This window comes from Hesperophylax consimilis, chromosome 2 (assembly GCF_061612785.1).
Source record: "Hesperophylax consimilis isolate HC1 chromosome 2, BYU_Hcon_1.0, whole genome shotgun sequence".
NCBI lineage: Eukaryota > Metazoa > Arthropoda > Insecta > Trichoptera > Limnephilidae > Hesperophylax > Hesperophylax consimilis.
In genome coordinates, this window is record NC_142837.1 from 38,472,808 (window position 1) to 38,499,583 (window position 26,776).

Sequence of the window (26,776 nt, forward strand, 5' to 3'; positions counted from 1 at the left end):
CAAATTTCTGCTGAAGCATACTTAAATGTAGTTGGGCCAGATCCACAGTAAATTGTTTGTTTTCAATTGTGCTATGATTGATCCTTTGGTACATTTCCAAACATCCTTTTTGCAGCTCTTTCTGCCAAAGTTCGTTATTAAGTTCATTCAAATGCTCGAATATATCTGCCATGCATGCAAGTTTGGCTATCCAGTAATTATCATCTAGGTGCTGATATAGTTTGGGAATATTTTGATTTAAAAGAAACTCAGACACCTCGTGACAAAGCTCAAACAATCTAGCCAAAAGTTTGCCTCGGGATAGCCAACGAATTTCAGTATAAAACAATAAGGATTCATATTCGGCTCCCATTTCTGCACAGAGTATTCCAGAAGATTCGCGAGTTTAGGGCTCTTGATTTAATTATGTTTACAATTTTAATGCATCCATTCATCGTGTTTAAAAGTTCATCTGGTAAATTTTTGACCATCAATGCTTCTCGATGTATGCAGCAGTGTGTAAATTTTAACGTTGGTTTTTTTTGTTTTACACAAGAGACAAAACCCTTTTTACTACCCGTTATTGCCGCAGCGCCATCCGTGCAAACAGCAATGCAATTGCTGCATTTAATATTATATATTTTGAAGAAATCATCGGTTACTTAAAAAAATCCTTCACTGGTAGTTTGCTCTGGAACCTCCTTACAAAATAAATAATGTTCTTTAATAATGTCCTTGTCAACTAAAAGTACAATAGCTATCAACTGTGCTTTATTTTTGATCTCGGTTGTTTCGTTGATCTGAAGTGCAGCCAATAACAGTTTTCTAATCAGTGTTTATAATATATTGTGAATACGTCTTTTAACAGTATCTGCAGACAATGAAAAATAGATAATATTATGAAAAATATTTTGTCATTGTGTATTAAATACATAATGAAATATTGTAAAATGTCAAATACATTGAATTTGCCCGCGGCACACCTGTGTCCGGCTCACGGCACACCAGTGTGCCACGGCACACCGGTTGCGGAGCACTGGTTTAGAGAACAGTCATTTACATCCAAATTCTTTGCTAGTTCGTTCAACAGCACCACTCCCCTCGTCATGCTATGCTTTGCCAGGACGTCGGTTTTGCCTTTTGGTACTCTGAATAAGTCATGGTATAGACTTCGGCTGTAGTGGTCTGGTACATATAAATCATAGCATCCTAAGAGGAATGGGCTATCAATAAAATTGTTCCAAATTTTGAAAGATATAATGGCTAGGCTTGCTTAGTTTCCAGACTAACAGAATTAGTTTCCTCAAGTAAGTCGATATGGTGCATGAACCTGGGATATGTTCCATGGGTCCGCATATAGACATACCTGAGGAATTTCTTCTGGATTTGCTCTATCATTTCAATGTACTTCTGGTGGTACGGTGCCCAAACATCGCTCGCATACTCCAGCTTGCTTCTCAGTATGCCATCGAACAATGCTAACATAGCATCTTGGTTATTGAACTGCTTGCATGTCCTAATGACGAACCCATATTTTATAATAAATGTGACAAGTAACGCATCGTCTCGGTCAGGGCTGAAATTCCGCATAGGCCCGAGAAGCCCCGGCCTAGGGTCACTGACCTGGGGGTAGTGGGCCCGGGCCAGGGAACAATTTTATTTTTTAAATAACTCCACACAGAAGGCCCCCATAAGAAATGCATTCCTTGAGGTATACCATATCACATTTGGGTGCTGTGAAAATGGTACACATTGAGGACATAGGACTCAGAAAATAGTAAATGAAATTTTCCACAAAGTCCCAACTTCGGAGAGAGCCTGGCGAGATGCCAAAATAATACACACCAAGTGGTTAGATGCGTTGTCCCGGTAAGATGGAGATCCTGGGTTCGATTCCCAGTTGAGACCGTTACCTTTTTATTTTTCTGTGGCTTATTCTGTTAGATTTATAAGTATTATGTTCTTCTTTAATGAAATAAATAATTTTTTCAATCATTAGGAAAGGGTTGATTTTATGAACTAAACAGATAAATTTGTTGACACATTGATAATACTTTTGATCAATATTGCCTTCTCTTCGAGCACCGTATAAAATTACTAAATAAATAATATAATAATTTGGTTTTTTGGACCAAAAATATTGTTTAAAGATGGATATACATTCTTAAATATTTCAAATATAAAACTAATTGAGTAACAAACGGAATTATAGTAACAAATTCATTTTTAAAACATTACATGGATATCTTTGAAAAATCAGTAGGTATTCAACCGATATTGATGAAAATTTCAGGAATACTTAACGCAATTGATATACGGAGTCGATGTAATGTAGTTTTTTAACAGTAACATTGTGGAATACAGTAGTGAATGGTGGAAGAAGTGGGAGACGCCGGAGAAAGACATTAGCAATAGCAAAGCATTGTTTGCTCCACTAGTAATATATTAATTATTTGACAGTGAGATACTTTTAATCAAGTTCTGTTATTGTATCATTATCGGTCAGTTATTTCACAGAACTGAGATAAAAACAGAACTTGGATTTTAACTTTGATATTCGATGAATTGCTCAAATTCTGTGAATGTTTATACACAAAAATTTAGGTAAAAAAATAACAAACTAAACAATGAAATATTACTTCTTCAAATTTTGCAAATTCACTTTGTGGCACCATTTTATTAATAAAATAATTAAAACACTTTGTTTTTACCACGATAATCTTTATTTTTTATATAAAGTCAACATGTTTCGAGAACGATGTTCTCTTCATCAGGACAATTAATGTACTAAAATAAATAATATAAAATATATAAAAAATAAAGATTATCGTGGTAAAAACAAAGTGTTTTAATTATTTTATTAATGAAATATTATAATAATTTAAGAAAATTACAAATAATGTGTTGCATCACTAATATTACTGCAGAGAAAGAGTTGCATAATTATTCCATTCATACTGTTCATATTATGTTTATCAATCAATTCACAAATGTATGAACCCAAGAACTTGATTGAAAATTCCTTTATCTTTATGAATTGTAAAAAACTGGAAAAGCGTGGTTTACATGGACTTGGCGCAAACGGCTGCCCTCTTCTTGTTGAGGGGTTCTCTTCTTAGCTTGGAAACCAGACTTGATGCTGGCCACAGAGCAGCGGGAACCACACGTCTAAAACTGCAGGAAGAATAACCTAGTATCCTTCTGGAGGATGGTGTCGGGAGATCTACACGTATGATAGGTCACATATTCTTTAATATACCGCCGCATTCTCTATTTGTTTTTGCTGGAACCTCCTCTTAATAATAAGTTGACTGTTGCCGTCCACAGAGCTGCCGGTACCCGACTCAGCTAGCAAGAAGTCCAGAAAATGCTTGGGCTGTCTGTGTAAGGTTGGGCATATTTCTGTGAAGTTTGTGAAAGATGTCTTCTTGGTGGTGATGCGGACCACCTGAAGCGGTCTAATCAAGAACTTCTGTTTCTTTCCGGAGACGATGAATGGATTCTTCTCTCGTGTAATGTCAAACCATTGTATGTGTAATCTCCGTCGGATCCATCCCACGTATTACTCTTCGCGATGATATTTTCTTTATTTTCAGATTTTCTTTGCTCGTCCTTGGCTATAAAATTACCCAACTTCTTGTAATTTATTTTCTTTCTAGTCTTTGAGAAGTCAATATCTAGATCATTCGCAACTTTTTCTTCTGGGTGCTCTAATTGTTCCGTGGGTGACTTTTCCTTCCTTGGCTTCATGAGGAGAACCCTCGAAGAACGGCTTCTTTCTCTTATTTTTAGTCTTTCCGAAAGAGTCTGATTCCAAATTGTCATCGTCAATTGGTTTGACGTCGGCTAAACAGGTAAAAACTTTTAACAAATCCCCGGAGAGAACTGAATTCATGTTGAAAGCAGTCTTTTTCTTAGCGACATCAAACACTAGATGATCCATGATTTCTCTTTCCAATAATCAATGTTTTGAGTTATACACCTGAGGGTGACCTGACTGTGAGGGACTGGAAAAATAATTACATCAGCCACGCACTGTTGCCAACAACATTTATATCAGAGATGTGGAAAATGGGTACCCAAAACCATTTAAAATGCAAAATGGAAATGGGTCAAAACTTTTCCATTTGAAAATGCAAAATGCAAAATGGTTTTTAGAAAAGCATTTCAAATGCAAAATGCAAAATACCTATTTTCAAAATGCATTGAAAATGCAAAATGGTTTCTCAGGTCAAACAATTAAAATGATTATTGAATTTTTAAACAATTTTGTCATTTAATAATGGACATCAATGTAGAACAAACATTATACATTATGGTAAATCCAAAAACACCACGACTACAGATTATGAAACCACAAAAAATTTGCGTGGGACTAATGTTGCCAACGTAAAAACTATATCTAACATATAATATTACAGCGTCATGGCCCCATGTTCAGTATTTGAATCAGTATTTTTTGTAATGGTATCACTCAATTGCCAGGACTCCTACCAGGGAGCAACTTGACAAATGGAAATTATCTCTCATGGCGAGGTTGAGGACCGACTGATATTTGGGGCTTATGAAAAAAAGATGAGTAGAGATAGTATGAAGAATGTTGAAAAAAGCATTTAAAATGGAAAATGCATTGAGAAAAGCATTTAAAATGCAAAATGCAAAATGGTTTTTAGAAAAGCATTTAAAATGCAAAATGGAAAATACCCATTTTGCATTTCCATTTGAAATGGATTTATTTGAAATAAAGCACATCTCTGGTTATGTTGTACTGTAAACAATCATAGGATATTGCATAGATAGATAAAAATAAATTAAGTGAATACCACACAAGAGTCCCAATTGCTCCCAATTGTCTGGAGCCAGTGAGACTATGGCATCCCCAATTGGGGTATGTTGTGAGGCTGAAGGTATTGGTGAGGGGAAGAGGAAGATGGGGAAGTACCTAGCTAATCAGATCTGGTCACCAAACACGGCAAAAGCCTTTTCGAGCAACGTTTCAATTCTGATCGGTGGTCTTACACCGGGGTAATATTGACAGTATCTTCCACTCTGGAACTTGTCGCAAGTATACTATATATTATTATAAATTGTGAATTAACACAAATTCATAAAATAAAATTTACTTGCGCACACCGGGATTTAAGCCTGCGACCTTCGTATTTCTAGTTGAGAGCCTTAATCCAATACAGCTCCCCCGATACCTCTCCCAGCTCCTAGCATAAGAGTAAGAATGATCGTACGACTCTTGGTACCGGTACGCCGCCTTGTGCCACGAGAAAAAATAAGATGCTAGGTAATATGCTTTTTGATAACTTGAAAGTGATTACTAGGCAGGAGATGTGCTTTATTTCAAATAAATCCATTTCAAATGGAAATGCAAAATGCAAAATGGGTATTTTCCATTTTGCATTTTAAATGCTTTTCTAAAAACCATTTTGCATTTTAAATGCTTTTCTCAATGCATTTTCCATTTTAAATGCTTTTTTGCAACATTCTTCCTACTATCTCCACTCATCTTTTTTTCATAAGCCCCAAATATCAGTCGGTCCTCAACCTCGCTATGAGAGATAATTTACATTTGTCAAGTTGCTCTCTGGTAGGAGCCCTGGGAATTGAGTGATACCATTACAAAAAATACTGATTCAAATACTGAACATGGGGCCATGACGCTGTAATATTATATGTTAGATAGCAGTTTCTATGTTTTTACGTTGGCAACATTAGTCCCGCGCAAATTTTATGTGGTTTCATAATCCGTAGTCGTGGTGTTTTTGGATTTACCATCATGTAATATGTTTGTTCTACATTGATGTCCATTATTAAATGACAAAATTGTTTAAAAATTCTATAATTATTTTGATTGTTTGACCTGAGAAACCATTTTGCATTTTCAATCCATTTTGAAAATAAGTTTTTTTTGCATTTTGCATTTGAAATGCTTTTCTAAAAACCATTTTGCATTTTGCATTTTCAAATAGAAAAGTTTTGACCCATTACCATTTTGCATTTCAAATGGTTTTGGGTACCCATTTTGCACATCTCTGTTATTAGGTAAGTACTGTCTTATTTCATAATATCTACCACTTCTAGAATTGGAGGTAATCTAAAAGGGTAAATATTAAATATTGATTCCAGATAGATAAATAACACTGAGTAGATTTGAATGTATGTATGTAGCCACTGACTTAGTACCGTTTGGTTCTAGCCCATTGAGTACACGCGCTGTATCTTTTACAAATGACTGACATTGTATATCGCCATCAAATTTGATTTAAATGAAATTTTAATAATGACGATTTAAAAAGTGTTCTGTATTTGAAATTTAATCGAAGAATGATCTGACTTTTGGATCATGAATAACGTCCACATCGCACATAAGAAGATAGGTAATACATATCGAATGATGACATTATATTTATAAATGGCAGTTATTTATTGTGAAATGCTGTGTGCTATCTTTGTATTAAATCTTTATTATGAAACTGAAGGAAATATTGTGAATATACCTGAATAATGATAAGTTTCGTCAGAATTATAAAATAAAAATTACAAAAATATAATAACTACTTAATTAATTACCCTTTCGTTAATCAGGGCCAGCCCTGTGCGGGCGCCATTGAAGCAGTCTGCTCCGGGAGCCACTTGCCAAGGCGCCATGTTGCTGATAATACCTAACAGCGCCAGGCGCGTTTGGCTCAGGGACAGCCCTGTTATTAATAAATAATTAATTGATGATAAAATTGCAATTTGCTTTTATTGTAAAATACTTAAGGTTAAACGCAACGCTCGTTGTATTATACGTGTTCACAGATGGCGTTAATTAATTAATTTTGTTTAAATACGCTTTTGCAAGGTATTGCTTTACAATATTAAGACAAATCATTTGTTTGCGCCCGTATATACGCAATATGAATATATAGTTTTGTCCATATAAAACTCAATTCTATCGAGAAAGGCATACAAATACAATATTGGATTGAATCATCGGTAAAATATTGTATTTGTGTGCCTTTCTCGAAAGAATTGAGTCTTTAAACGAACAAAACTATTGATTCATATTCATATTGCGTATATACGGGCGCAAACAAATGATTTGTCTTAATATTGTAAAGCAATACCTTGCCAAAGCGTATTTGAACAAAATTAATTAATTAACGCCATCTGTGAACACGTAGAATACAACGAGCGTTGCGTTTAACCTTAAGTATTACAATCACACATTTATTAGAAGTTGTGATTGGTTGTTGTAAAATAACTGTTATTTCATTCACACATCGTCTCATACATACTCTCCTATTATTCTGACTCTTGACATGGCCCGACTCATGTATCTGATTCACTTGGTCGTGCCATGTCTTCCTCGAGCGTCCCCGGCTTCTTCTACCGAGCAATTCTGCATTTGTTTAATAAGAAAGTTATTCTAAATGAGGTTGGCAGCTAATTATTTTTAAATTAATGAAAATGTATTACATCTATGGAGTTAATAATGGCAGTAAAATCAATTTTTCGATATTTACAAAAATGACGAAGTGAACTTGGGTAAAATGTATACTCGTGACATCCCAATTCGTATGATGCAGTACTGCCTCGCCAGTTATTGTATGCACCGTGATTTCACACGCTTATCACCTGGCCGCAAATATCAGCGTAACAAAGATTACTACTGGATATTTAAATAAGTTCCAACCTTAATTAATATGATATATTTGTAAATAACACGAAATTTCGCCATTGAGACAACGTAATTTGTCGGTCTGGGTATTTCAACATTTAGATGAAAATTCTCTACTTTCTTCGGAATATTCTAATTAGGAAAGGGTTGATTTCGTAAACTAAAAAGACAAATAGACTTACAGTAAAATTTTATTTAATCAATTTGTTGACAGGGTGATAATACTTTTGATCGACATTGCCTTCTCTTCAAACACCGGGTATAAATCAACTAAATAAAAATTGCCCCTTGGTTTTTTAGACCAAAAATATTGTTTAAAAGATGGAAATACATATTTAAATATAAAACTATGAGAATAACAAGCGGAATTACAAAGTATCAGATTCATTTTTAAAACATTACACGGATATCTTTGAACAATTAGTATTTATAAGTAGGTATTTGAATACTATGTATATAAAAGTTTTTGTGGAGACACTTATATTTTAGCAGCTATGGAGGATGTTTATTTATATACAAAAATGGAAGTATATAAACAGATAACTAAACGATGAAATATTACAATAATTTAAGGAAATTACGAAGAATGTGTCGTATCACTGATATTACTGCAGAAAAATAGTTGTATAATTGTTCCGTCCATACTGTTCATATGTTTGTCATTAATCAACTCACAAATGTATGAAAGTTATCCCAAGAACTTGATTGAAAATTCCTTTATCTTTATGACTTGTAAAAAACTTATAGGAAAAGCGTGGTTTAGGCGGTCTTGGCGCGAATAGCTGCCCTCTTTCCGGTGACAGCCTGGAAACCAGACTTGATGCTGGCCACGGAGCAGCGGGAACCACACGTCTCGCACTGCAGGAAGAATAACCTAGTATCCTTCTGGAGGATGGTGTCGGGAGATCTACACGTATGACAGGTCACATATTCTTTAATATACCGCCGCAGGACATTCTCTATTTGTTTCTGCTGGAACCTGCCCTTAATAATAAGCTGACTGTTGCCATCTACGGAGCCGCTGGTACCCAACTCGGCTAGCAAGAAATCCAGCAAATGCTTGGGCTGTCTGTGTAAGGTTTTGCATATTTCTGTGAAGTTGGCGAAGGATGTCTTCTTGGTGCCGATGCGGACCACCTGCGGCGGCCTCATCACGAACTTCTGTTTCTTTCCAGAGACCATGGATGGGTTCTTCTCTCGCATGATATCAAACACTCTGTCCAGCAGTTCATCGTATGTGTAGTCTCTGTCGGAACCAGCCCAAGTATTGCTTGTGTCGTCGATATTTTCCTTATTATCAGATTTACTCTGCTCGTCTTCAGCTATAAAATCATCCAAGTTCTTCTTCTTTTTTTTCTTTTTAGTCTTTGAGAAGTCAATATCTAAATCTAGATCATCCTCAACTTCCTCTTCTGGGTGCTCCAATTCCTCAACGGGCGCCTTTTCTTCCTTGGCTTCGGGAAGAGCACCCTCAAGCTCTTCCAAATTGAAGAATGGCTTCTTTTTCTTCTTTTTAGTCTTCCCGAAAGTGTCTAAATCCAGATTGTCATCGTCGACTGGTTCCACGTCGGCTTCACGGGCAACATCTTTAGACGATTCCCCGGAGAGAGCTGAATCCAAGTCGAAAGCGGTCTTCTTCTTTTTCTTCTTCTTGCTGGGATCAAACACTAGATCATCATCCATGATTGCTCTTCCCAATAATCAATTTAATTAATGTTTTAAGGTTATAAACCAAACATGAGGGACCTGACAAACGATTACATCAGCCACGCACTGTTGCCAACAATAAACTTTAATGTTGCATATTGGTATGCTTGCTTGATACGCTAACAGTTTAGTCAATATAATCATTACTGCGTTTACCTACGTAAGAACCTGGTTAGTACCTGCTTATTATTTTAAATGATTTGGTACATATTTCTATAATATTAATAAATAATTCGTAAGATTCTTTTGAATATTTTTTTATTAATGCACCTGTTGGGGTCAGTTTGTACAAGAGGCGGCGTTTCGATTGTTAAAGTGACCAATCGATGGATATTTCGATTGTGCCTGTCGCTAGTTAAAAATTAGAACACATCAATCAATACAACGTTGACAGCCTCCCGAAAATCAGTGTTTTAGATAATATTGGTTTTTTTATCACCCTAAAGCGTTTAATTGCCACTATTTTTCTTTTTTGTAAAATTATGAAGAGCGGAGAGTGGAACAACACCGTAATATTAAATACAGTATTTTATTTTGTTTATAAACCAGTTTCTTAAAGCTCAATACGAGATTTCATTGTTGTTGTTTCACATTTATTTTGGAAATGAAACATAATTTGGGCCCTCATTAATCAAAACCCGGACGGAAAATTATTTGTTACATTCGGGGATATTCGGATAATCTTCCAATAGACGGGGATTATTATTTTATTGAGTATAATATTGACATGTACCTAAGTGCAAAATTTCGTTGAATAAGCGAGTTCTAAGTAGTTCTAAGTAGTTCTAAGCGAGAACATCATCTTGTTACTTGCGTGAAGTTATAGATTCATGTAAAAAAGTTAGTTTTTAATTATGTACCGAAGTTTCAAACTGTTATGCGTACTGTATTGTTACTTGCGTGAAGTTATAGATTCATGTAAAAAAAGTTTTTAATTATGTACCGAAGTTTCAAACTGTTATATGTTAGCGGTTTTAATTATGTCATATTCGACATTTTCTTCACAATAATATCGATTTTATTTTCGAATTGGTTTCAGTGTAACGGGATTTTAATATACACATTATTACAGTCGTCATGATCAGTGTATTATTAATACCAGTATGTTGTTTAGACTTAATACGATGCATTTTTTTTAGTGAGGTTCTGGAAAATTGATAAATCGTTTGTCAAATGCGGTCACGGATGTATTTTGGCACTTTGGTAGAATAAAATAATAGTAGTGATGAAATGCTGACATTTTACCTTGTGTTCTTTAGTAATAAAAGCGGTTAAACTTTAGAATAAAAACGTCTCAACTCTCGACGCCGCCATACAATATACAGTGCCAGACTGCCTGTTAAAATAAAAAAATAGGCTCTTTCATCCACCGATTTAGTGCGCTTTTGGGAGATCCGAAAAACCAAATTTTTTGAACTAGTAACTGACTATTACCATAAAAAATACTGGTATTTAAGTTAGAAGGTCAAAAATAAACAAAAAAAGGGACTGGAGTTTCTCACTATCCAATAGAAATAAATGTATTTTCGATGAGAACCTTTATTCGGAATATTAGGGAAAAATTAAATCCCCGAAGATCGAACGATTCGAATTATCGAATGAATAAATAAACCACTCACAATGTATCGATGTATCGAATGTATCATTGTAAAGTTTCGATTATACGTTATACGCATCATTACTTTTAACATAGATAAACTTTTACCATAGATTTGTTCGTTTTCTAAGCTTTTCGGATTTTTCTTGCGGTTGTCAAATTTCATACTATATTATATTGAAAAATAACCTTACAATAAAAAAATATATATTTATGGAAGCATATATTTGAGTACATTGTTTTTAATATGTCGGTTATACGACTGAACAGATTTTTAAATCTGAAACCATCATGTTTTTACCGAAATATGAGTACAGATTTGAAGAAGGAGGAGGAATACACAGACCAACCGAATTACCCTGAAATATTGGATGTATCGAAAAAAGCGGTAAAAGCTCGTGCTGTTGCTGCTTACCATGAAAGCCTAAAGGAAATTAAAACTGTGGAGGAGAAAATCTTCAAGTTAAATATGCCTAAATATTATGGCTGGAAATCTGTTCAATTGCTTGAACATTCAATACCTCTGCAGTCTTTGCCATTTATGCAACACACAACTCGTACACACTTTATCAAAGCCAATGCTCTCCCTGATTTTTACCTATCATACGATAGTGCGGCCAGTTACATAGTCAAGCAGTTGAAGTCGGAGATCGAAGATGCTATTATGTTCGAGTACCAAGGTTTAAGGTTGGTAATTTACAATTCAAAGTACTCACACTTTATGAAGGCTGCTTGACGGAAACTAAGTTAAATTATGTTTTTGTAAATTGGACTGTCTTACCAGATAACTAATATCCAGCCAAGTGATTTTTGGCATATTTTGGCAAGTTTGCGAAAAAACGTTTTGAGCGATCGCTTGTCATAACTTGTCAAATTTATAGAACCTAGAAATATGGAATAGACGGCAAAATCTAGGTAGATTATTGGCCATAAACTGCAGTAGGCAGGTCATATGTTTCCACATTATTATTTTGAGGAATGATATTAATTATAATAATACAGTAAATGTAAATATGTACAACCAATCACATGGATATGTTTATATATTTATGAAAGATAGTATCTAATAGCTTGTTATTTATGTATTTACTAACGGACCAAGTCTGATAAACGCATTTCAGCCGGATATTTTTTGCACTGGCGCTATGCTGAGTCCGGGCGAAAATAAAGGTCCCGTCCAAATTTCTTTAATTTGTTTTAAATAATCTATATCTTCGAAACTAATTAAAATATTTTAATAAAAATTGCTACATAGTAACTCAGCATACCCAAGCTATAAAATTACCAAACGAAAATCGAATATTATTTGAAATGCAACTCAATTAACCCAATAATTTGTTTGTTACGGTCCGCCTATCGGTATTTGCCCATACCTGCTTTCTTTAAATACGCCCGACATCTCTCGCTCGCTTGCACATAGGAGTTGAGTGGGTGCGGAACAGAGAAAGAGATTTGAATCGGGTTTCACGGTCATGAAAACCCTCATTACAGGAATCGAATTATTTCACTAACAAATAATACATTATCCTTTTGTTGAAATACCGATGTAAATGAAAAGCACTAAAATAAATTAAAAAAAAGACTTGCATTATGATTCGATAATTATGTACATATAGTTGGGATCTTTACAAAGAGATTGGTATATAATATTCATGTAAAAACTTTGAATAATTCCGTCTTTTCTGCCATTGAAACGAGGCCGGCGCAAAAGGTAGAACTACCCTTCCTGCCGTTAAGCATCAAGCGACCAAACAGGTAGAACTACCTTTCCCGGTTAAAGTGTGTTAACACATTACATATTAAACGAAGTTGATACAAGGAGAAATGTTACAATAAATGATACTATGACAAAAATAGGGCACAAAAACAATAGAGATAATGTCAAGTCAAGACAGGAACAAGGTTTTGATGGAGTTCATGACTTCTGCCATATCAATACAAAATATTACTTGAGTAATGACTGACAAAAATCATTTAGGCTTACACCAAAAGATTCAAGGTCCTGATTTGAGTTGACAAGTCTGGCCATTCTGGACATTGGTGAATGGTATCCATAATTTGTGGAGTGTTGATTGAGGAAAAGCAAATCATTATTTCTGAGTCTACGGGAAGGGATATTGAAAAGGATGAGTTGCAACAAAGTAGTCAATCACGCTGTTAATAACTTTAAAAATGCAGATGAGATCAAAGTCCTTCCCACATTTATCTAAAGAAGAAAGATTTAATTTTACTTCAAGTTCATCGTATGAGTAATCGCCTGTTTCTAGCCCCAACCTTCAAGCAATTCCCGTTAAGAAGCGATTCTCTACTGATTCAATATGATTAATGTGAACATCATAGAATGGAGACCAAATAACGCAGGCATATTTTAGATTAGGGCGAACCAACGAACAGTTAAGAGTTTATAAGGTGAAAATATTATTGTAGTCAGAGGTGATTCTATTGATGAAGCCAAGAGATATCTTAAGAGATTTATTAACCGCCTTGTTAATGTGTTCACGAAAAGAGTTCAGCTTGTAATCTAAAGTGACACAAAGGTCCTTAATAGACTGAACAGTAGATAAGCAAAGATCATTTAGTTTATAATCAAAGATAATTGGTTTCTTTGCTCCATAAAATGACAAAATTTTGCATTTGTCAACATTTAATTCTAATCTGTTGCTTTTATACCAATCAGTAAATGATTTAATATCTAATTGAAAAAGAAAACAATCATGGTAGGAATTAATTAATTTGAGGACCTTATTATAGTCTGCATAAAGTCAAAAACGCATGTGAGAAAAAACACCAATAACATCATTAATACATCAGTTAAAAAGAAGCAGAGCTAGATGAGCTCCTTGGGGCACGCCAGGCGTTACAGCAATATTAATAGATTCAAAGTTATTTATTTTAACTGTTTGCTTCCTTTCTCTCAAGTACGAATTCAAGAATGATAATAATGGATTTCTTATGCCGGTGGCATGCAGTTTGGCCATAAGGATTGAGTGGTTAACTTTATCAAAGGCTTTAGAAAAGTCAGTGTTGTTGTCATAGTTTTTGTGAAAAATCACCTCAAGGGCGCTGATTATTAATATTATATTTGTATTCAATGTTTTTTTGTTTGCAGAAGGAAGTTTAAACTGAACAAAGAAACGAGCGATGCCAGACAGGAAGACGATTTAATGGCAAAGTCAGTTTTGACCCAGATTAATAGAATATTGACCAACCATTTATCATCAAACTTACCACACATTATGGATTCACAGGTATTTTCATTATACATGTTGTATTTTAATAATCACCTCAGTTGGACAAGGTTCTAACTGACAAAGTGATTTAATGGCAAAGTAATTTAACAGAATATTGCCCAACCATCTATCATCAAACTTACCACACATTATGGATTCACAGGTATTTTCATTACACATGTTATTCATCACCTCAGTTGGACAGGGTTCTAACTGACATTTTTTAAAGAAATGACCTTTGATTGCAAAACCTTTTCTTTTGCTCATTTCTATAACCAAAATAACTTTAAAGCTTCCATTTATTTTATAAGGTTCTAACATCACTTTGAACCTTTTGCAATCGCCATTTTGTTTTTAACTGACCGTTTGAACGTTTTTATGAGGCGCAGTGCAGTTCGTTACTTTAGTTGGATAGTGTTCTAACCTCCCCTTACCACGTTCTGAGGTGTCAATGTTTGCAAAGACAATTTCTCATAATCTATTTAGCATTTTCTGATTTTGAGGTTCAATCTTCTGTAAAGTGTTTTAGTTTTATATAAATTAAAGAAAAATATTTAATTAGAATGTCCCTATCTTGGAATGGCATTGGGGAAATGTAGTTAACCTTATACAATGAATTATTATGCCCTAGTTGATTGCTTATACTTCTATCTGCACATTTAGGTATCTTCTAAAATGGTAAGTATACATACTATTTAAATATTTTCTTTTCAAATATGTTAAACTAAAATACTTCAAACAAAATTCAAGCTCAAAATCCGAAATCATATCTCAGAATAAGGTAAAGTGAAGTTAGAACCCTGTCCAACTGAGGTGACGAATTATGTATATCGTTGTTGGGAGGATTAAGTGAGTGAATCGCCTATCCCTTTCAGCACTGGCTGATACGATCGTGCGGGTCCGTTTATAAAAATATTTCTCGAAAACGGTTTTAAATTTCGTTGGTATTCCGGCCTACAATGACCGTGTGGGCTTGTATCTAAGCCCTACTGGCCATTGTTTCCAAAATTTACCGCAAAGGGCATCACTAAAAACTGTCAAAATGTCGCGTCAACAACGGAGCCAACCTCTGCCTCGTAAATTATTTATAAATACAAATATATAAACTATTTAAGTAATTCACCGTGTTATTATTGTAGTTAACATGTTAATCAATGAGTTAATTCTTTTTTTTAGTATGACATTCAGCATTGTGTTATTTATTTATGAAAATATTAACACCAGCACGGGCGTGCTGGTCAGGTTTTTTCTCATACATTCCATTCCAATTCTGTCCGATAAATATTTGCGAAGTGTTATAATTTTTCTCTTTTTCTTTCTTTTTCAATGAGATACTGTCTCACTTATAACACCAGATATTCATTGTAACTATGTTTGGGCATAATAAAATTGTATTGGAGTAAGTTTTTAATTTTTTTAAAATATTTTTTTTAATGCGAAATTCCTGAAATATCACCAGATGATGAAGGATTCGAATTTTGAGATGGAAACGATTTGGAAATAGAAGGATATTCGAGTGAGGATGAGGACCTTGTTGCTGATACCCTCGCATTATTAGCGGACAGATCCATTCCTCAGATTCCAGACGTGGAAGAGAATGACGATCAAAATGATGATTTGTTGGATGATGTAGAACCTGTTGTATCTACTTCATCTGTGAGGCCTCCGCTAGTGAGCTAGTGGTAGATTTTGAAATCTATCAAGGACCGTCCACTCCACTTACCAACAGAGAGTTAGGCCTAGGTCCTGGTGTCGTTCTGCGCTTATCACAAACTTTACCACCTAACAGCTGCCTATATTTCGATAGGTATTTTACAACACTCGCCCTTCTAGAAAAATTAGCTCAAATCGGTTTTCATGCGACGGGAACTATTATAGCTAACCGTTTAAGAGGTTTGAAATTAAAACCTGATAAATTGATGCAACAAGGAGACCATCAACAGCTTGTCAACGAGAATATCGCGTTAATTAAATGGCGAGATACAAAAACAGTTTTAATTGGGTCAAACTGTACAGGAGCTGAGCCATTTTCAACTGTCACGAGGTGGAACAAATCCACAAAGACATACGCTGCTGTTCGAGCACACCAAATTATAAAAAAATATAACAAGCTAATGGGAGGTGTGGATATTTGCGACCAGCTAATGGAGTGTTACCGTACGTGGATCAAAACAAAAAAATGGACCCTAAAAACCATAATACACCTTTTGGACTTGGTTTTGGCAAACTCATGGTTGTTTTATCGCGAAGAATTAAAAAAAAAGCAGCAAATAAAAAGCCTTTATTAAAATTTCGTTTGGAGGTTGGTGAAGCGCTTACTACAACTCCAGAACGTAAAAAAAAGTCACCTGAGGATCTGAACAAAGTAGAATGTGAGCATACCCAAAATAAACAGTACAAGCCTGTGAATCTGCCAGTAACAGATAGGAGATATGACGGTTATGACCATTTGGCAATATTTGATGATAATATTGTTACACCAAGAATTTGTCGCATGGAAAATTGTAAAAGCCGCACGAAAATTTTATGTGAAAAGTGTAAAACCTACCTGTGTCTTTCACGAAATAAACACTGTTTTAAATTATTTCACACTAAATCCAAGTAGTTGTTAGTTATTTTTGTATTCAAACATAATAAATCTTAATTTCGCACAAATAAATTGGTTTTATTACTCTTTTTCGTAAGTCATTGCTACAAACAAATTTATCTTGGTTTGTATAAAGATAGTCCTGACCGTCACGATCGTGCTGGTGAGTTTACTCGGAAAATTGGATTTTCCGAATTTTTCCAATATTTTTCTGTGCATTTATGGGATTGAATTATTCTAAAAATAACAAAATTCTGGAAAAAAAACTTTTTTTTTTCTTCAGTGCTGAAAGGGCTATAGTGGAAAAGTGTGAGATTTCACCTTTGAACAACAGTTTTTATTTTTCGGATATGTTCAGAAATACACCCAAATTCTCTGACTTTCTGACAGCTTCTTTAAGAAATATGACGGTCAATATGCCAGAGGCCTGAGGCATATAAATATATAACCGACGTCCTGGCAAAGCATAGCATGACAAGGGGAGTGGTGCTGTTAAACGAACTTGCAAAGAATTTGGATGTAAGTGACTGTTCTCTAAATGACTTATCAATTATTGAAGAGTCACCTAGCTAAATGCTGATATATGTAAAATTGTACTGTAATTGGAATAAATATTCTGTTGTACAATAATAAATGGCCTATAAAAAAATAAATGATCTATTAATAAATGTGTGGGTTGGCACTGTATTTATATAAAAGAAAAATCTTACCCCAACAAAAATATTCTTAACTCCCGGGTAAATAATGTCATGCCACTTGCCTCGATTTCGATATTCAAATAGCTAACACTTCCAATAATGTCAGAAGTCAGAGTTCGGACAGAATTATCAAAATCAATGGTTATTGTCAAAATTTAGTCTCCTGCAATAATGACAAAATGTACCAAAAAAATGGCTGTATCTGTGCTATGCCGTGGGTTAATATGAACAGCGTTGGAATCATTCGAACCATTCCGGAGAAAGGGTTATTTCTTCATAGGGTTTGAACGAGATAATAATATTTCGCTTGCAAAATGCAACCATGTGTCAACGGGTCAGCTAATATCTCATGCGTTATTATTATGCATGTATTGTATCGACTCAAACTATTTTATTACAGTAGTGATCTTTTGGGTGCGTTTCTCATTTGTAAACTAAAGACAAGTGCGCTACACAAAGTAAAACATTTATTGCATGTTATTACATAGAATTATTCTGTTATCACTATTTTGGTAATACATAATTGAGACCTTTTAAAACTGAGTGATAGTAAATAGGTTTTTATTTGGTGCTCAGTAAAGCACCAAACATTTAACCCAGCGGCCGCGCCTAAACTGTACACGTTTTTTGTTTGTTTACTTCATTGTATTATTGATTCACCTACTCTACTGCAACTCATTCTCTTCAATATCCCCTCGCAAAGACTCAGAAATAATGAGCTGCTCTTCCTCAACCATCATTCGACAAATTATGGATATTATTCACCATTGTCCAGAATGTGTAGACTGGTCAACTCAAGTCAAAACCTTAACTTTTTTGGGATAAGTCTGAATGATTTTTGCCAGTCGCTAAACAAGTGACGGAATATTATAAGTGTCCTGTGGTCCTGACCCACGGCGTATTCTTGACTTGATTCGAGTTGTCACTTTATTTTCTTATATTATATCTACCATATGTACCTTTGTCTACTCCTGTATTTTTCATTTTACTTTATTCGTGTTATTATTTTGTAATTTGGACGATGTCCGTTAATAAATAAATAAATAAATTGTACGATTGTATGGTTGTAGGTGGACATTGAGCCCCGACACGAAGCCTTCTGGTTCGCTGGGGGCTACCAGGATTTGGAGCAGAAGAAACCCAAGAATGGAAACAAAGGTCCCATCCCCTATAAACCCCGAGATAATCCCTTCCAATACCATGGTAAATATTTTTTATACGCTTTTACATTACTATACTTTGTTTACGCTGGAGGGAACGGAAGGTGACCATTTAATTTCACCTTCAAGGTGGTACTGATATTGGTTGAGAGGGAATTTTGTACATATGGTAAAACACCCTATTTCTGACACTGCACCAATTTCTGACATATATAATTCATATTACGAATTTTACCAATTGAAGCAACATTCCTATACATTAGTGTATTGAGAAAATTGTACCTTTCTCTCTCTAAACCATGTGTGGCGAGAGAATAATCCAGATTGTCTCGCTAATAGTAAACAACTCGACCTACCTATCTACTTGCGAGTTACTACCGAGAACTACCTACTCGCGACGTCTAGTGCTACCTACGACAATACGTTGCTAATTGGTCTGGCACATTACGCCAACTCACAAGAAGGTTCTAGCCTATCGCCTATGCGTAATAGCAGCGCCAACGAAAGTTCCAGTAGGACCCAGACTGAGCGAGTGTCTCCGTTTTACTTGCGATCTCGCCTACCTACTGCTGCCATCGGCCGGACTGTATAAATAAGCCCGACGCAGCGAGCAGTTTGTATTCAGGATTCAGTCAACTACTACCGCGCTAGAAACCTTGACCTAGATATCGCCTGCATTCCATAGTATTATTTCGCATAGTAACGCGTTGTTATTGTGATTTGTGAAACGATTTTTAATTCAATAATAAACGCTGTATCTGAGTTCAACGAGACTTTTATTTTGTACACTAAGACTACTACATGTGTATAGAAAAGGGAGTATTCCACTCTTTGTTCTACCAAAATCATATTTAGTATACCCGGGCACGTGCTATTGTGCGGTTGATCATTTTTTCTTTTTTTTGGTGAGTAACACAACTTTTTCATTCTGTGATGACACAGTTCACCAACATTTTATATATTGTTTTTTGTATATTTTTAACTAGAGGATTGACCATATTTATAAATAAAAAATACAAGTACCCATTTCAATGGATTTTTGTTAGTTTTTGAGGGGTCAAAAATTGGTACCATTTTTAACGAAGTGACCATATTTCGGATATGTGTGTCAGAAAATGATTCGTCTCGCTATAATCATGTTCATATTTCTGATATGGAATGGATATTTATCATAATTTGAGGGGTTTTAATTTTGACATAAGTAAAAATTTTTGTGGTTTACTTAAGGAATTAACTTTAGATAAATGCAAGAGTCCTTAGTAAAGGCACTGAAATTGAAATTGGAAAATCCATCAGGAGATTTAGCACTGAATATGGCATTCCAAGAACATCAATAATCTATTTGTAAAAGGTAGAGGCTCTGTGGCAGGCGGGCGTCGCGGCTTTGATTTTAATACAAATCTACAGTTTTGTTCTGAGATCGATGAAATTTTGCGCACTTGACCTTCACAACAAGAGAAAAGTCTAGCACTTCGGCTAGTAATATATTAAAATAATCTGGAATGGGGAAAAAAAGCGGAACAGGAAAAGTTTTATCCAATAAAGAGAATTGGATTGAATAAAGGAATCAATTACAGAAAAAAAACTGGTACCAGGAAGTTGAAGCATTTAAACTAAAGGAAATGTAAATAATAGGCATGTGTAATTTTACTCTACTAATCAGGAGAATAAATTCTTTCAGTTGAATATTTTACTCTGCTAATCAGGAGAATATATTCTTTTACTTTGCTAATCAGGAGAATATATTCTTTCACTTGAATATTTTACTCTGCTAATCAGGAGAATATATTCTTTCACTGGAATATTTTACTCTGCTAATCAGGAGAATATATTCTTTCAGTTGAATATTTTACTCTGCTAATCAGTAGAATATATTCTTTCACTTGAATATTTTACTCTGCTAATCAGGAGAATATATTCTTTCACTTGAATATTTTCAGTTTAAAAATTATATGAATGATGTTTCTGTAAAATACCGATGTACGTGCAGGTATACGTATGTGTAGGTAGCATTCTTGAGGTAATTTCTCACGGAAACGGCGCTATATAAAGTAGCCAAATAGTATTATTATATTATATACTTTTGTGTCAAAACATTAATTTATAGAAATAAATTTTGTTTCGTTGTTTGTTCTGCATGTAGGTTTGTCAATGATGTAGGTTTGTCAGTCATGACTCATTTTATTAAGAGCGGGAGCCACGGTCGAGTCGACTCAATTGCAACGGCAGATTAAACAACGGCTCAAATGAAAGGGAGCCGTGAGCTCAGAGCATATGAGCAATGATAATAGTGTGCTCGCACAATATGACTCACACGATACGGTTCCCCCGGTAAGGCTCCCAACTCTTAGCTCTCAGCTCCCAGCTCCGAGCGTATGAAAGATCGTACGACTCTTAGTACCTCGGCGTACCTGGCTACCTCGTAACACAAATTAAATAAGATGCTAGCCGGTTAGTAGGTCTAGGTACATACGTCCGAGTCCAGATGTCAGACTTTCTAAGGACGTTCACGTCTCTGAGTATGTAATGACAATTAATACTTGGCTTATTTATATGGAGCCATTTTTCTAAAATATCTCCTGGTATAAAAGGGTAACCATTCAATAAGGAATTTGAGGCCAATTTTTTAAAAACTTATTGATATCCACATTCAAACATAAATACCAGTATTTTTTTTTTTCGGAAATTCGTTTTTATAGTTAAATTTCTGTTCGCTTTTGGCTTAATAAGTCGCGATTTCTGTAAATCCAGTCTACCACCTCTTACCAGTCCTGACGACTCACTAGCAAACACCGCCACCGAAAAGGCCGACTTATTAGGTAACATGTTTGTGGAAAGCTCGACCCTCGATGATCAGGTTGCCGTCTCGCTGGCAGTTCCTTACTACAGTTTCTATATAAAAAAGCTGTGGAGTTAATTTTAAAAAAAGGGCCAGTATGATTTTAGCGCTCAGTGTGAGCAGACTGTTCCTTCACAATCTATAAACTGCGATTGTTACCTTTAGAAGATGCAATGCAGTGTGTGAAATTTTATAAAAACTCTAAGGAAGAAAATTAAAAAACTAAGGAAAGGCATTACTTTTCACTTTTGATAATAAATTGCTCCTGTTTTTGCCACATGTTTCTGATGCTTTTTGTCATAGTAGACTTTTTTATACAGCAATGTTATGTGATAATGTGCTCTGAAGAGACTTAATTTAGAGCTCACAATCGCATAGCATCGACATGTCAAATAGAACATTGTTATTCCAAAGGGTCGATACACCATGTTGATTTCATTGTTTCTTTTAAAACTGCTAGATATCTCTCTTCATAATTACACAAATAAATATTAAAACCCATCTTTATTATGCAGTGTATGTCACCTGGCTTGTAAAGTATTAATATATAAATAATTTTTTTGTTTACAGCCTAAGTTACACTTCAATTATTAGTTTTTTTAATTAGCGCCATCTGTTGTTAATTTTATTAGCACACTTATTAGTGCCGGAAAACAAATTATTATGATTTGATTATAAAACGTTGACTTTTCTCTACTTTCTATAGATATATACACATGTATTATTTATATGTAAACCTTCCGGAAGACATTCTCTAAATGATAGTGAAAACCGTATCAACATCCGTTGCGTAGCGTAAGAACTAAGAGCACAGATAGAAGGACGCGGATAGCGACTTTATTTATTTATATTTTCATGTCCGTTTGAAATTTCTCCCCTACACGCCAGGCTTCCCTCCCCAAAGTTAGCGACAAAATACTCAAGGAAATGTTTATATGACCATCTCCGCTCCCTTCTTTCCTCCGTGGTTATAATGTTTAATTTTAGTCCTTTCGGTGAATTAAAGTTATTTTTGTGATTTTTATGGTTTGTCATTATTTGTTTAGGTAAACCTGTGTTGACACTGAGGAGTTCCCAGCCCTTGGAGCCAATAGTTCCCTACAGCGATGCTGACAATGAGAGTTTGGAAGTTCCTTTCTACGATCTGGATCCACGTGCCAGTGGATTCTTTTCCACCAACATTCACGGAACTAACATACCTGGTAATAACAACAATTCATTTATTATTAATCTTCATCAATAAACCCAACCTCTTTATTAAGTAACTTTATTAATCTTACTTAATCTCTTAAGGACCACTCCCGAGTGGCTATTATGTGCCAGAATTCGGAATTCATACTAAAGAAAAATTTTTAATTATTTTTTCCACAACATCAATATTCAGTCCCATTTTGGGCCCGAAATGGCTTTTATATGAGGATATATATTTTAAGCAAAATAAAATTCATTGATAAAAAAGGTGTTTTTTTTTTCCATTTTTAATTTTTAAATGATTACTGAAGGGGTTAAATGACCACGATTTATCAGTAACTACAAATAAATTGGTTTTCAAATTACTTCAACTTTTTCTGCATCTGAATTTTGAATGACAGCATATCTCAATGTTTATTATTTTTTATTTATTTAATATTTGAAAAATTTTTTTTTTTTACATAGAGATTAAAGTAGCCTTTCCTCACCATAAAGAGACAATGCTCTTGTGTTTGGTGAGGGAATTCTAGTTCAATTATATATATGTTAGTATTAAGGTAAATAAATTATTAAGAAACAACGCAAGATTTAAACAATATTACTTCTAGATGTAACGTATTTTGGACTTATTATAGTTTAAGGTAATTGTTTAATTTAAGGTGAAATTCCTGAATATTTTCGATATTATGTTTGTTTTTTTTTTCAAAATTGAAAAATACAATATTATTTCATGCAGTGTAAATGTGACTACATATTTATAATTGTTTGAAAAGGAGCATGAAAAACAAACTAATATTAATAAAATTGGCTTGATTTATGTTTGGGGTATTATGCCGTGCTGCACTTCCTCCTTTAGCCAACTTTTCACATCTTCCCTGATGATGGAGACTGTAATGCTGTAATCTACGGTGAAAATCTCAAAACATTATCAAATAATTATAAACAGTTATATAAGATTAGTAGCAAGCACTTAGTTACTTAATTTAGATGTAAAAAAAACCCCGCTAAATGGGTACAAAAGATTTTAGTTAAAACATAATATTGTGTAAGATTTTAATTTTTTTTTGTTTTCTTTTATTCAGGATTTTGGCCAGGAGACAGTCACGAATTCGGCTTATTGTCTTACCATTCCCGAGGGTACATGAAGGACCGAACGTTCGGCTGGGAAGACAACAAGGAAGCTCTAGACACTCAGGGAGTCATGACCAGTTTCGGTTGGCTAATGTCCCAGGCCGCGTACCAGGGCTTCAACACGTACAACGACATCACCTACCCGCTCACCACACAAACAATTATATCAAACGGTCAGCTGTGGTCATTCTACGCTTATCAATTAAACACCATTCTTCTCCACTCCGATAACACAACGAACAACAAACTCCGAAACATCTGCTACGGAACGGAACCCCTGAAACTATTCGAAAGCATCGATAACGAAGGAAAAATTATCGGTTTTAACGATGACGTTTTAAAAATGCTTGTGCAGTTCTACGTTAACGTTCCGAAAGAGCGCACCGACACCGTGATGAAACCCTACCTCGGAGAGGATGTTAAGGTCATCGCCGATATCGAAGATGAGGTCAGAAGGGAATGGTTGGAGAAGTACTACAAGCACCTCGTGTCAAACCGCCCTCGTCAAAAACTTATGTACGAGGTCTACAGCTGGGAGAAGATCTACAAGATCAAGTTCCAGACTCGATTCCACGAAGCCAGGAAGCGGCCGTTTGAGCTGGAGCAGAATCCTTTCAATCGGAGACTGGATGAGCACACGCCTCAGTATATTCCTAAAGTGCTCAGGCCCGGCGGAGCTAGGAACAAAAAGAAGTGGGAAACCACTTATTATCCATAAGTCATCCGCCTTTACTTCGTTTGTCTTCATTAGTTGTATGTAATAGCATTTTATTGAAATAATAAATCATTGTCTCCGAGTTCTTGAGTTCTTACTGATTACAGTTAAACCTATCTATTGAAATATGAATGCGGGAAAATAATGAATGCGTAAGTGTAGAAAAAAAATCCATTCATATTTGCTTAACATAGAGGTTTCCAAACTTTTTTGCCCCGTAGACCACTTGCAAAATATTTTTTTTTCCGTAGACCCCCTGCCTGCCGAATATTGAATTTTCCTAAAACTATTAACGTCCCATGTGATAATCCTTTATTTTTTTAGTAAAAATATTTCCTTCCCTTGCCTGCCCAACAACCGGGTTGCGGTATAGTTGCTCTGTCTTTACATTGTGCAGACAGGGGCACCCTTGTGAGGTATTACACCAAATGAAAATGAAGCAGGATAAGCAACGGGAATTTCTTTCTGTAGCTAGCCCTACAGAACTCCCCCATAAGTTCTTTGTCAGTGCTTAATCCGGTCAGTTCTTCTTGTCACATGATATCCGATTCCTCAACGTTGCATTTCCATAGTCAAAATGTCCTCAAACTTAGTTTTGAAGTCTGTGTGAAGTGCATTTAAATGTTGAACGTCATTATTACCCTGGACGTTTTTCAAAAACAAGTTTGGGAACTAGGAAAATTCGCAGCCTCCAATGTGCAATGTTTTGCTTGAATATATTAATTCTGACGAGAAAAGGAACGTAGACTCTATTTATTTACCTCAATTAACAACTTAAAGAAATATAAAAAAAATATCAAATAAGTAATTACTCAGTCTATTATGATTGTGTTAGGTCTATTGTGTCATTTACGGAACTCCTAAATGTGGACTTGAGGTAAATGGGGGTCCGCTCGTATGTGCCCCCATTTGAATCTCGTGGACACCCAAACTTTTTTCTCGCTGACATAAACCCCCAGCATGCCTATATCGACCCCTGGGGGTCCATATAGACCACTGTGGGAACCTCTGGCTTAACACCTCAGGCTAATTTGTTCAGTTTTGGGAACAAACAGCTATTACCTCTATAGTAATTTGTTCAGTTTTGGGAACAAACAGCTATTACCCATAGAGGCAATTTCTTCAGTTTTGGGAACAAACAGCTATTTCCCATGGAGGCAATTTCTTCAGTTTTGGGAACAAACAGCTATTACCCATAGAGGCAATTTGTTCAGTTTTGGGAACAAACAGCTATTACCCATAGAGGCAATTTGTTCAGTTTTGGGAACAAACAGCTATTACCTCTATAGTAATTTGTTCAGTTTTGGGAACAAACAGCTATTACCCATAGAGGCAATTTGTTCAGTTTTGGGAACAAACAGCCATTACCTGTAGTAATTTGTTCAGTTTTGGGAACAAACAGCTATTACCTCTATAGTAATTTGTTCAGTTTTGGGAACAAACAGCTATTACCCATAAAGGCAATTTGTTCAGTTTTGGGAACAAACAGCTATTACCAATAGAGGCAATTTCTTCAGTTTTGGGAACAAACAGCTATTAACCGTAGAGTCATTTGTTCAGTTTTGGGAACAAACAGCTATTACCCATAGAGGCAATTTGTTCAGTTTTGGGAACAAACAGCTCCCTTAGAGTCAATTTGTTCACTTTTCAGAACAGCTGATATGGTCTTAAAGAAATTGTAATCTCCCTTAGTCAAAGTGAGAAATATGATCTAAATAGTGTTAGAAAGAAAAATTCAACTTTATATTCAAATATAAATAACCACAGAATAATTAAAATGTACAGCCGCAAATTGAAAAAAAAAGTGAGGTGGCTGTAATGTTTATAAAACACTTATAGACCTCGAAATGCTTCGCTATTGCTAATGTCTTTTTTGGGCGTCTCCAATTTCTTTCACCACTCACTATTTTATACCACAACTGTTTGAAAATTACATTAGTATCTCAACCACGTGCAGAGATATTGTGTTAAGTGTTCCTCGGGTGTATTCGACTTCTACTACCATTGAAACCACTCTCTATACACATCTGGCACTTATAAGAACAAACTTAGGTCAACTATTTTATATTAAGATTTGTCTAGTAAAATTGTTTTTTTTTTTTTTTTTAATAATCATTTATTTTAGTTAAGTGCTTAGATGAAAAAACGAAGGCGAAGCTTAATGCCAAATCACTATTTCGATTAATCTTTATAACGAATTGGTGTACATTGTGAATACCAAAAAATATGCTTTAGATAAATTGAAGGTTTTCCTATCGTTTCGCTTGATT

General features: G+C 35.0%; 2 protein-coding genes and 1 pseudogene across 2 annotated transcripts; 1 reads left to right on the plus strand and 2 right to left on the minus strand.

Moving 5' to 3' along the window:
- Positions 1–3,009: 3,009 nt before the first annotated feature.
- Positions 3,010–3,922, minus strand: LOC149425997 (eukaryotic translation initiation factor 2 subunit 2 pseudogene; annotated as a pseudogene).
- Positions 3,923–7,826: 3,904 nt separating this feature from the next.
- LOC149425998 (eukaryotic translation initiation factor 2 subunit 2-like) lies at positions 7,827–9,440 on the minus strand. The gene has a single exon (XM_089645451.1). It carries the CDS (start codon positions 9,332–9,334, stop codon positions 8,411–8,413), a length of 924 nt encoding a protein of 307 aa, XP_089501577.1. The 5' UTR covers positions 9,335–9,440; the 3' UTR covers positions 7,827–8,410.
- Positions 9,441–11,070: 1,630 nt separating this feature from the next.
- Positions 11,071–24,582, plus strand: mRpS30 (mitochondrial ribosomal protein S30). Its single transcript, XM_089645459.1, has 5 exons — positions 11,071–11,642; positions 14,065–14,203; positions 18,541–18,673; positions 22,516–22,671; positions 23,743–24,582. Exons 1-5 carry the CDS (start codon positions 11,203–11,205, stop codon positions 24,507–24,509), a joined length of 1,635 nt encoding a protein of 544 aa, XP_089501585.1. The 5' UTR covers positions 11,071–11,202; the 3' UTR covers positions 24,510–24,582.
- The last annotated feature ends 2,194 nt before the right edge of the window (positions 24,583–26,776 follow it).

Bases quoted from the DNA above. Each gene is read 5' to 3' on its own strand.
- LOC149425998 (XM_089645451.1), bottom strand. From the start codon at position 9,334: ATGGATGATGATCTAGTGTTTGATCCCAGCAAGAAGAAGAAAAAGAAG.
- mRpS30 (XM_089645459.1), top strand. From the start codon at position 11,203: ATGTCGGTTATACGACTGAACAGATTTTTAAATCTGAAACCATCATGT. The intron at 14,204-18,540 runs GTATTTTCATTA...GTATGGTTGTAG, and splicing joins CACACATTATGGATTCACAG to GTGGACATTGAGCCCCGACA. The intron at 22,672-23,742 runs GTAATAACAACA...TCTTTTATTCAG, and splicing joins TCACGGAACTAACATACCTG to GATTTTGGCCAGGAGACAGT.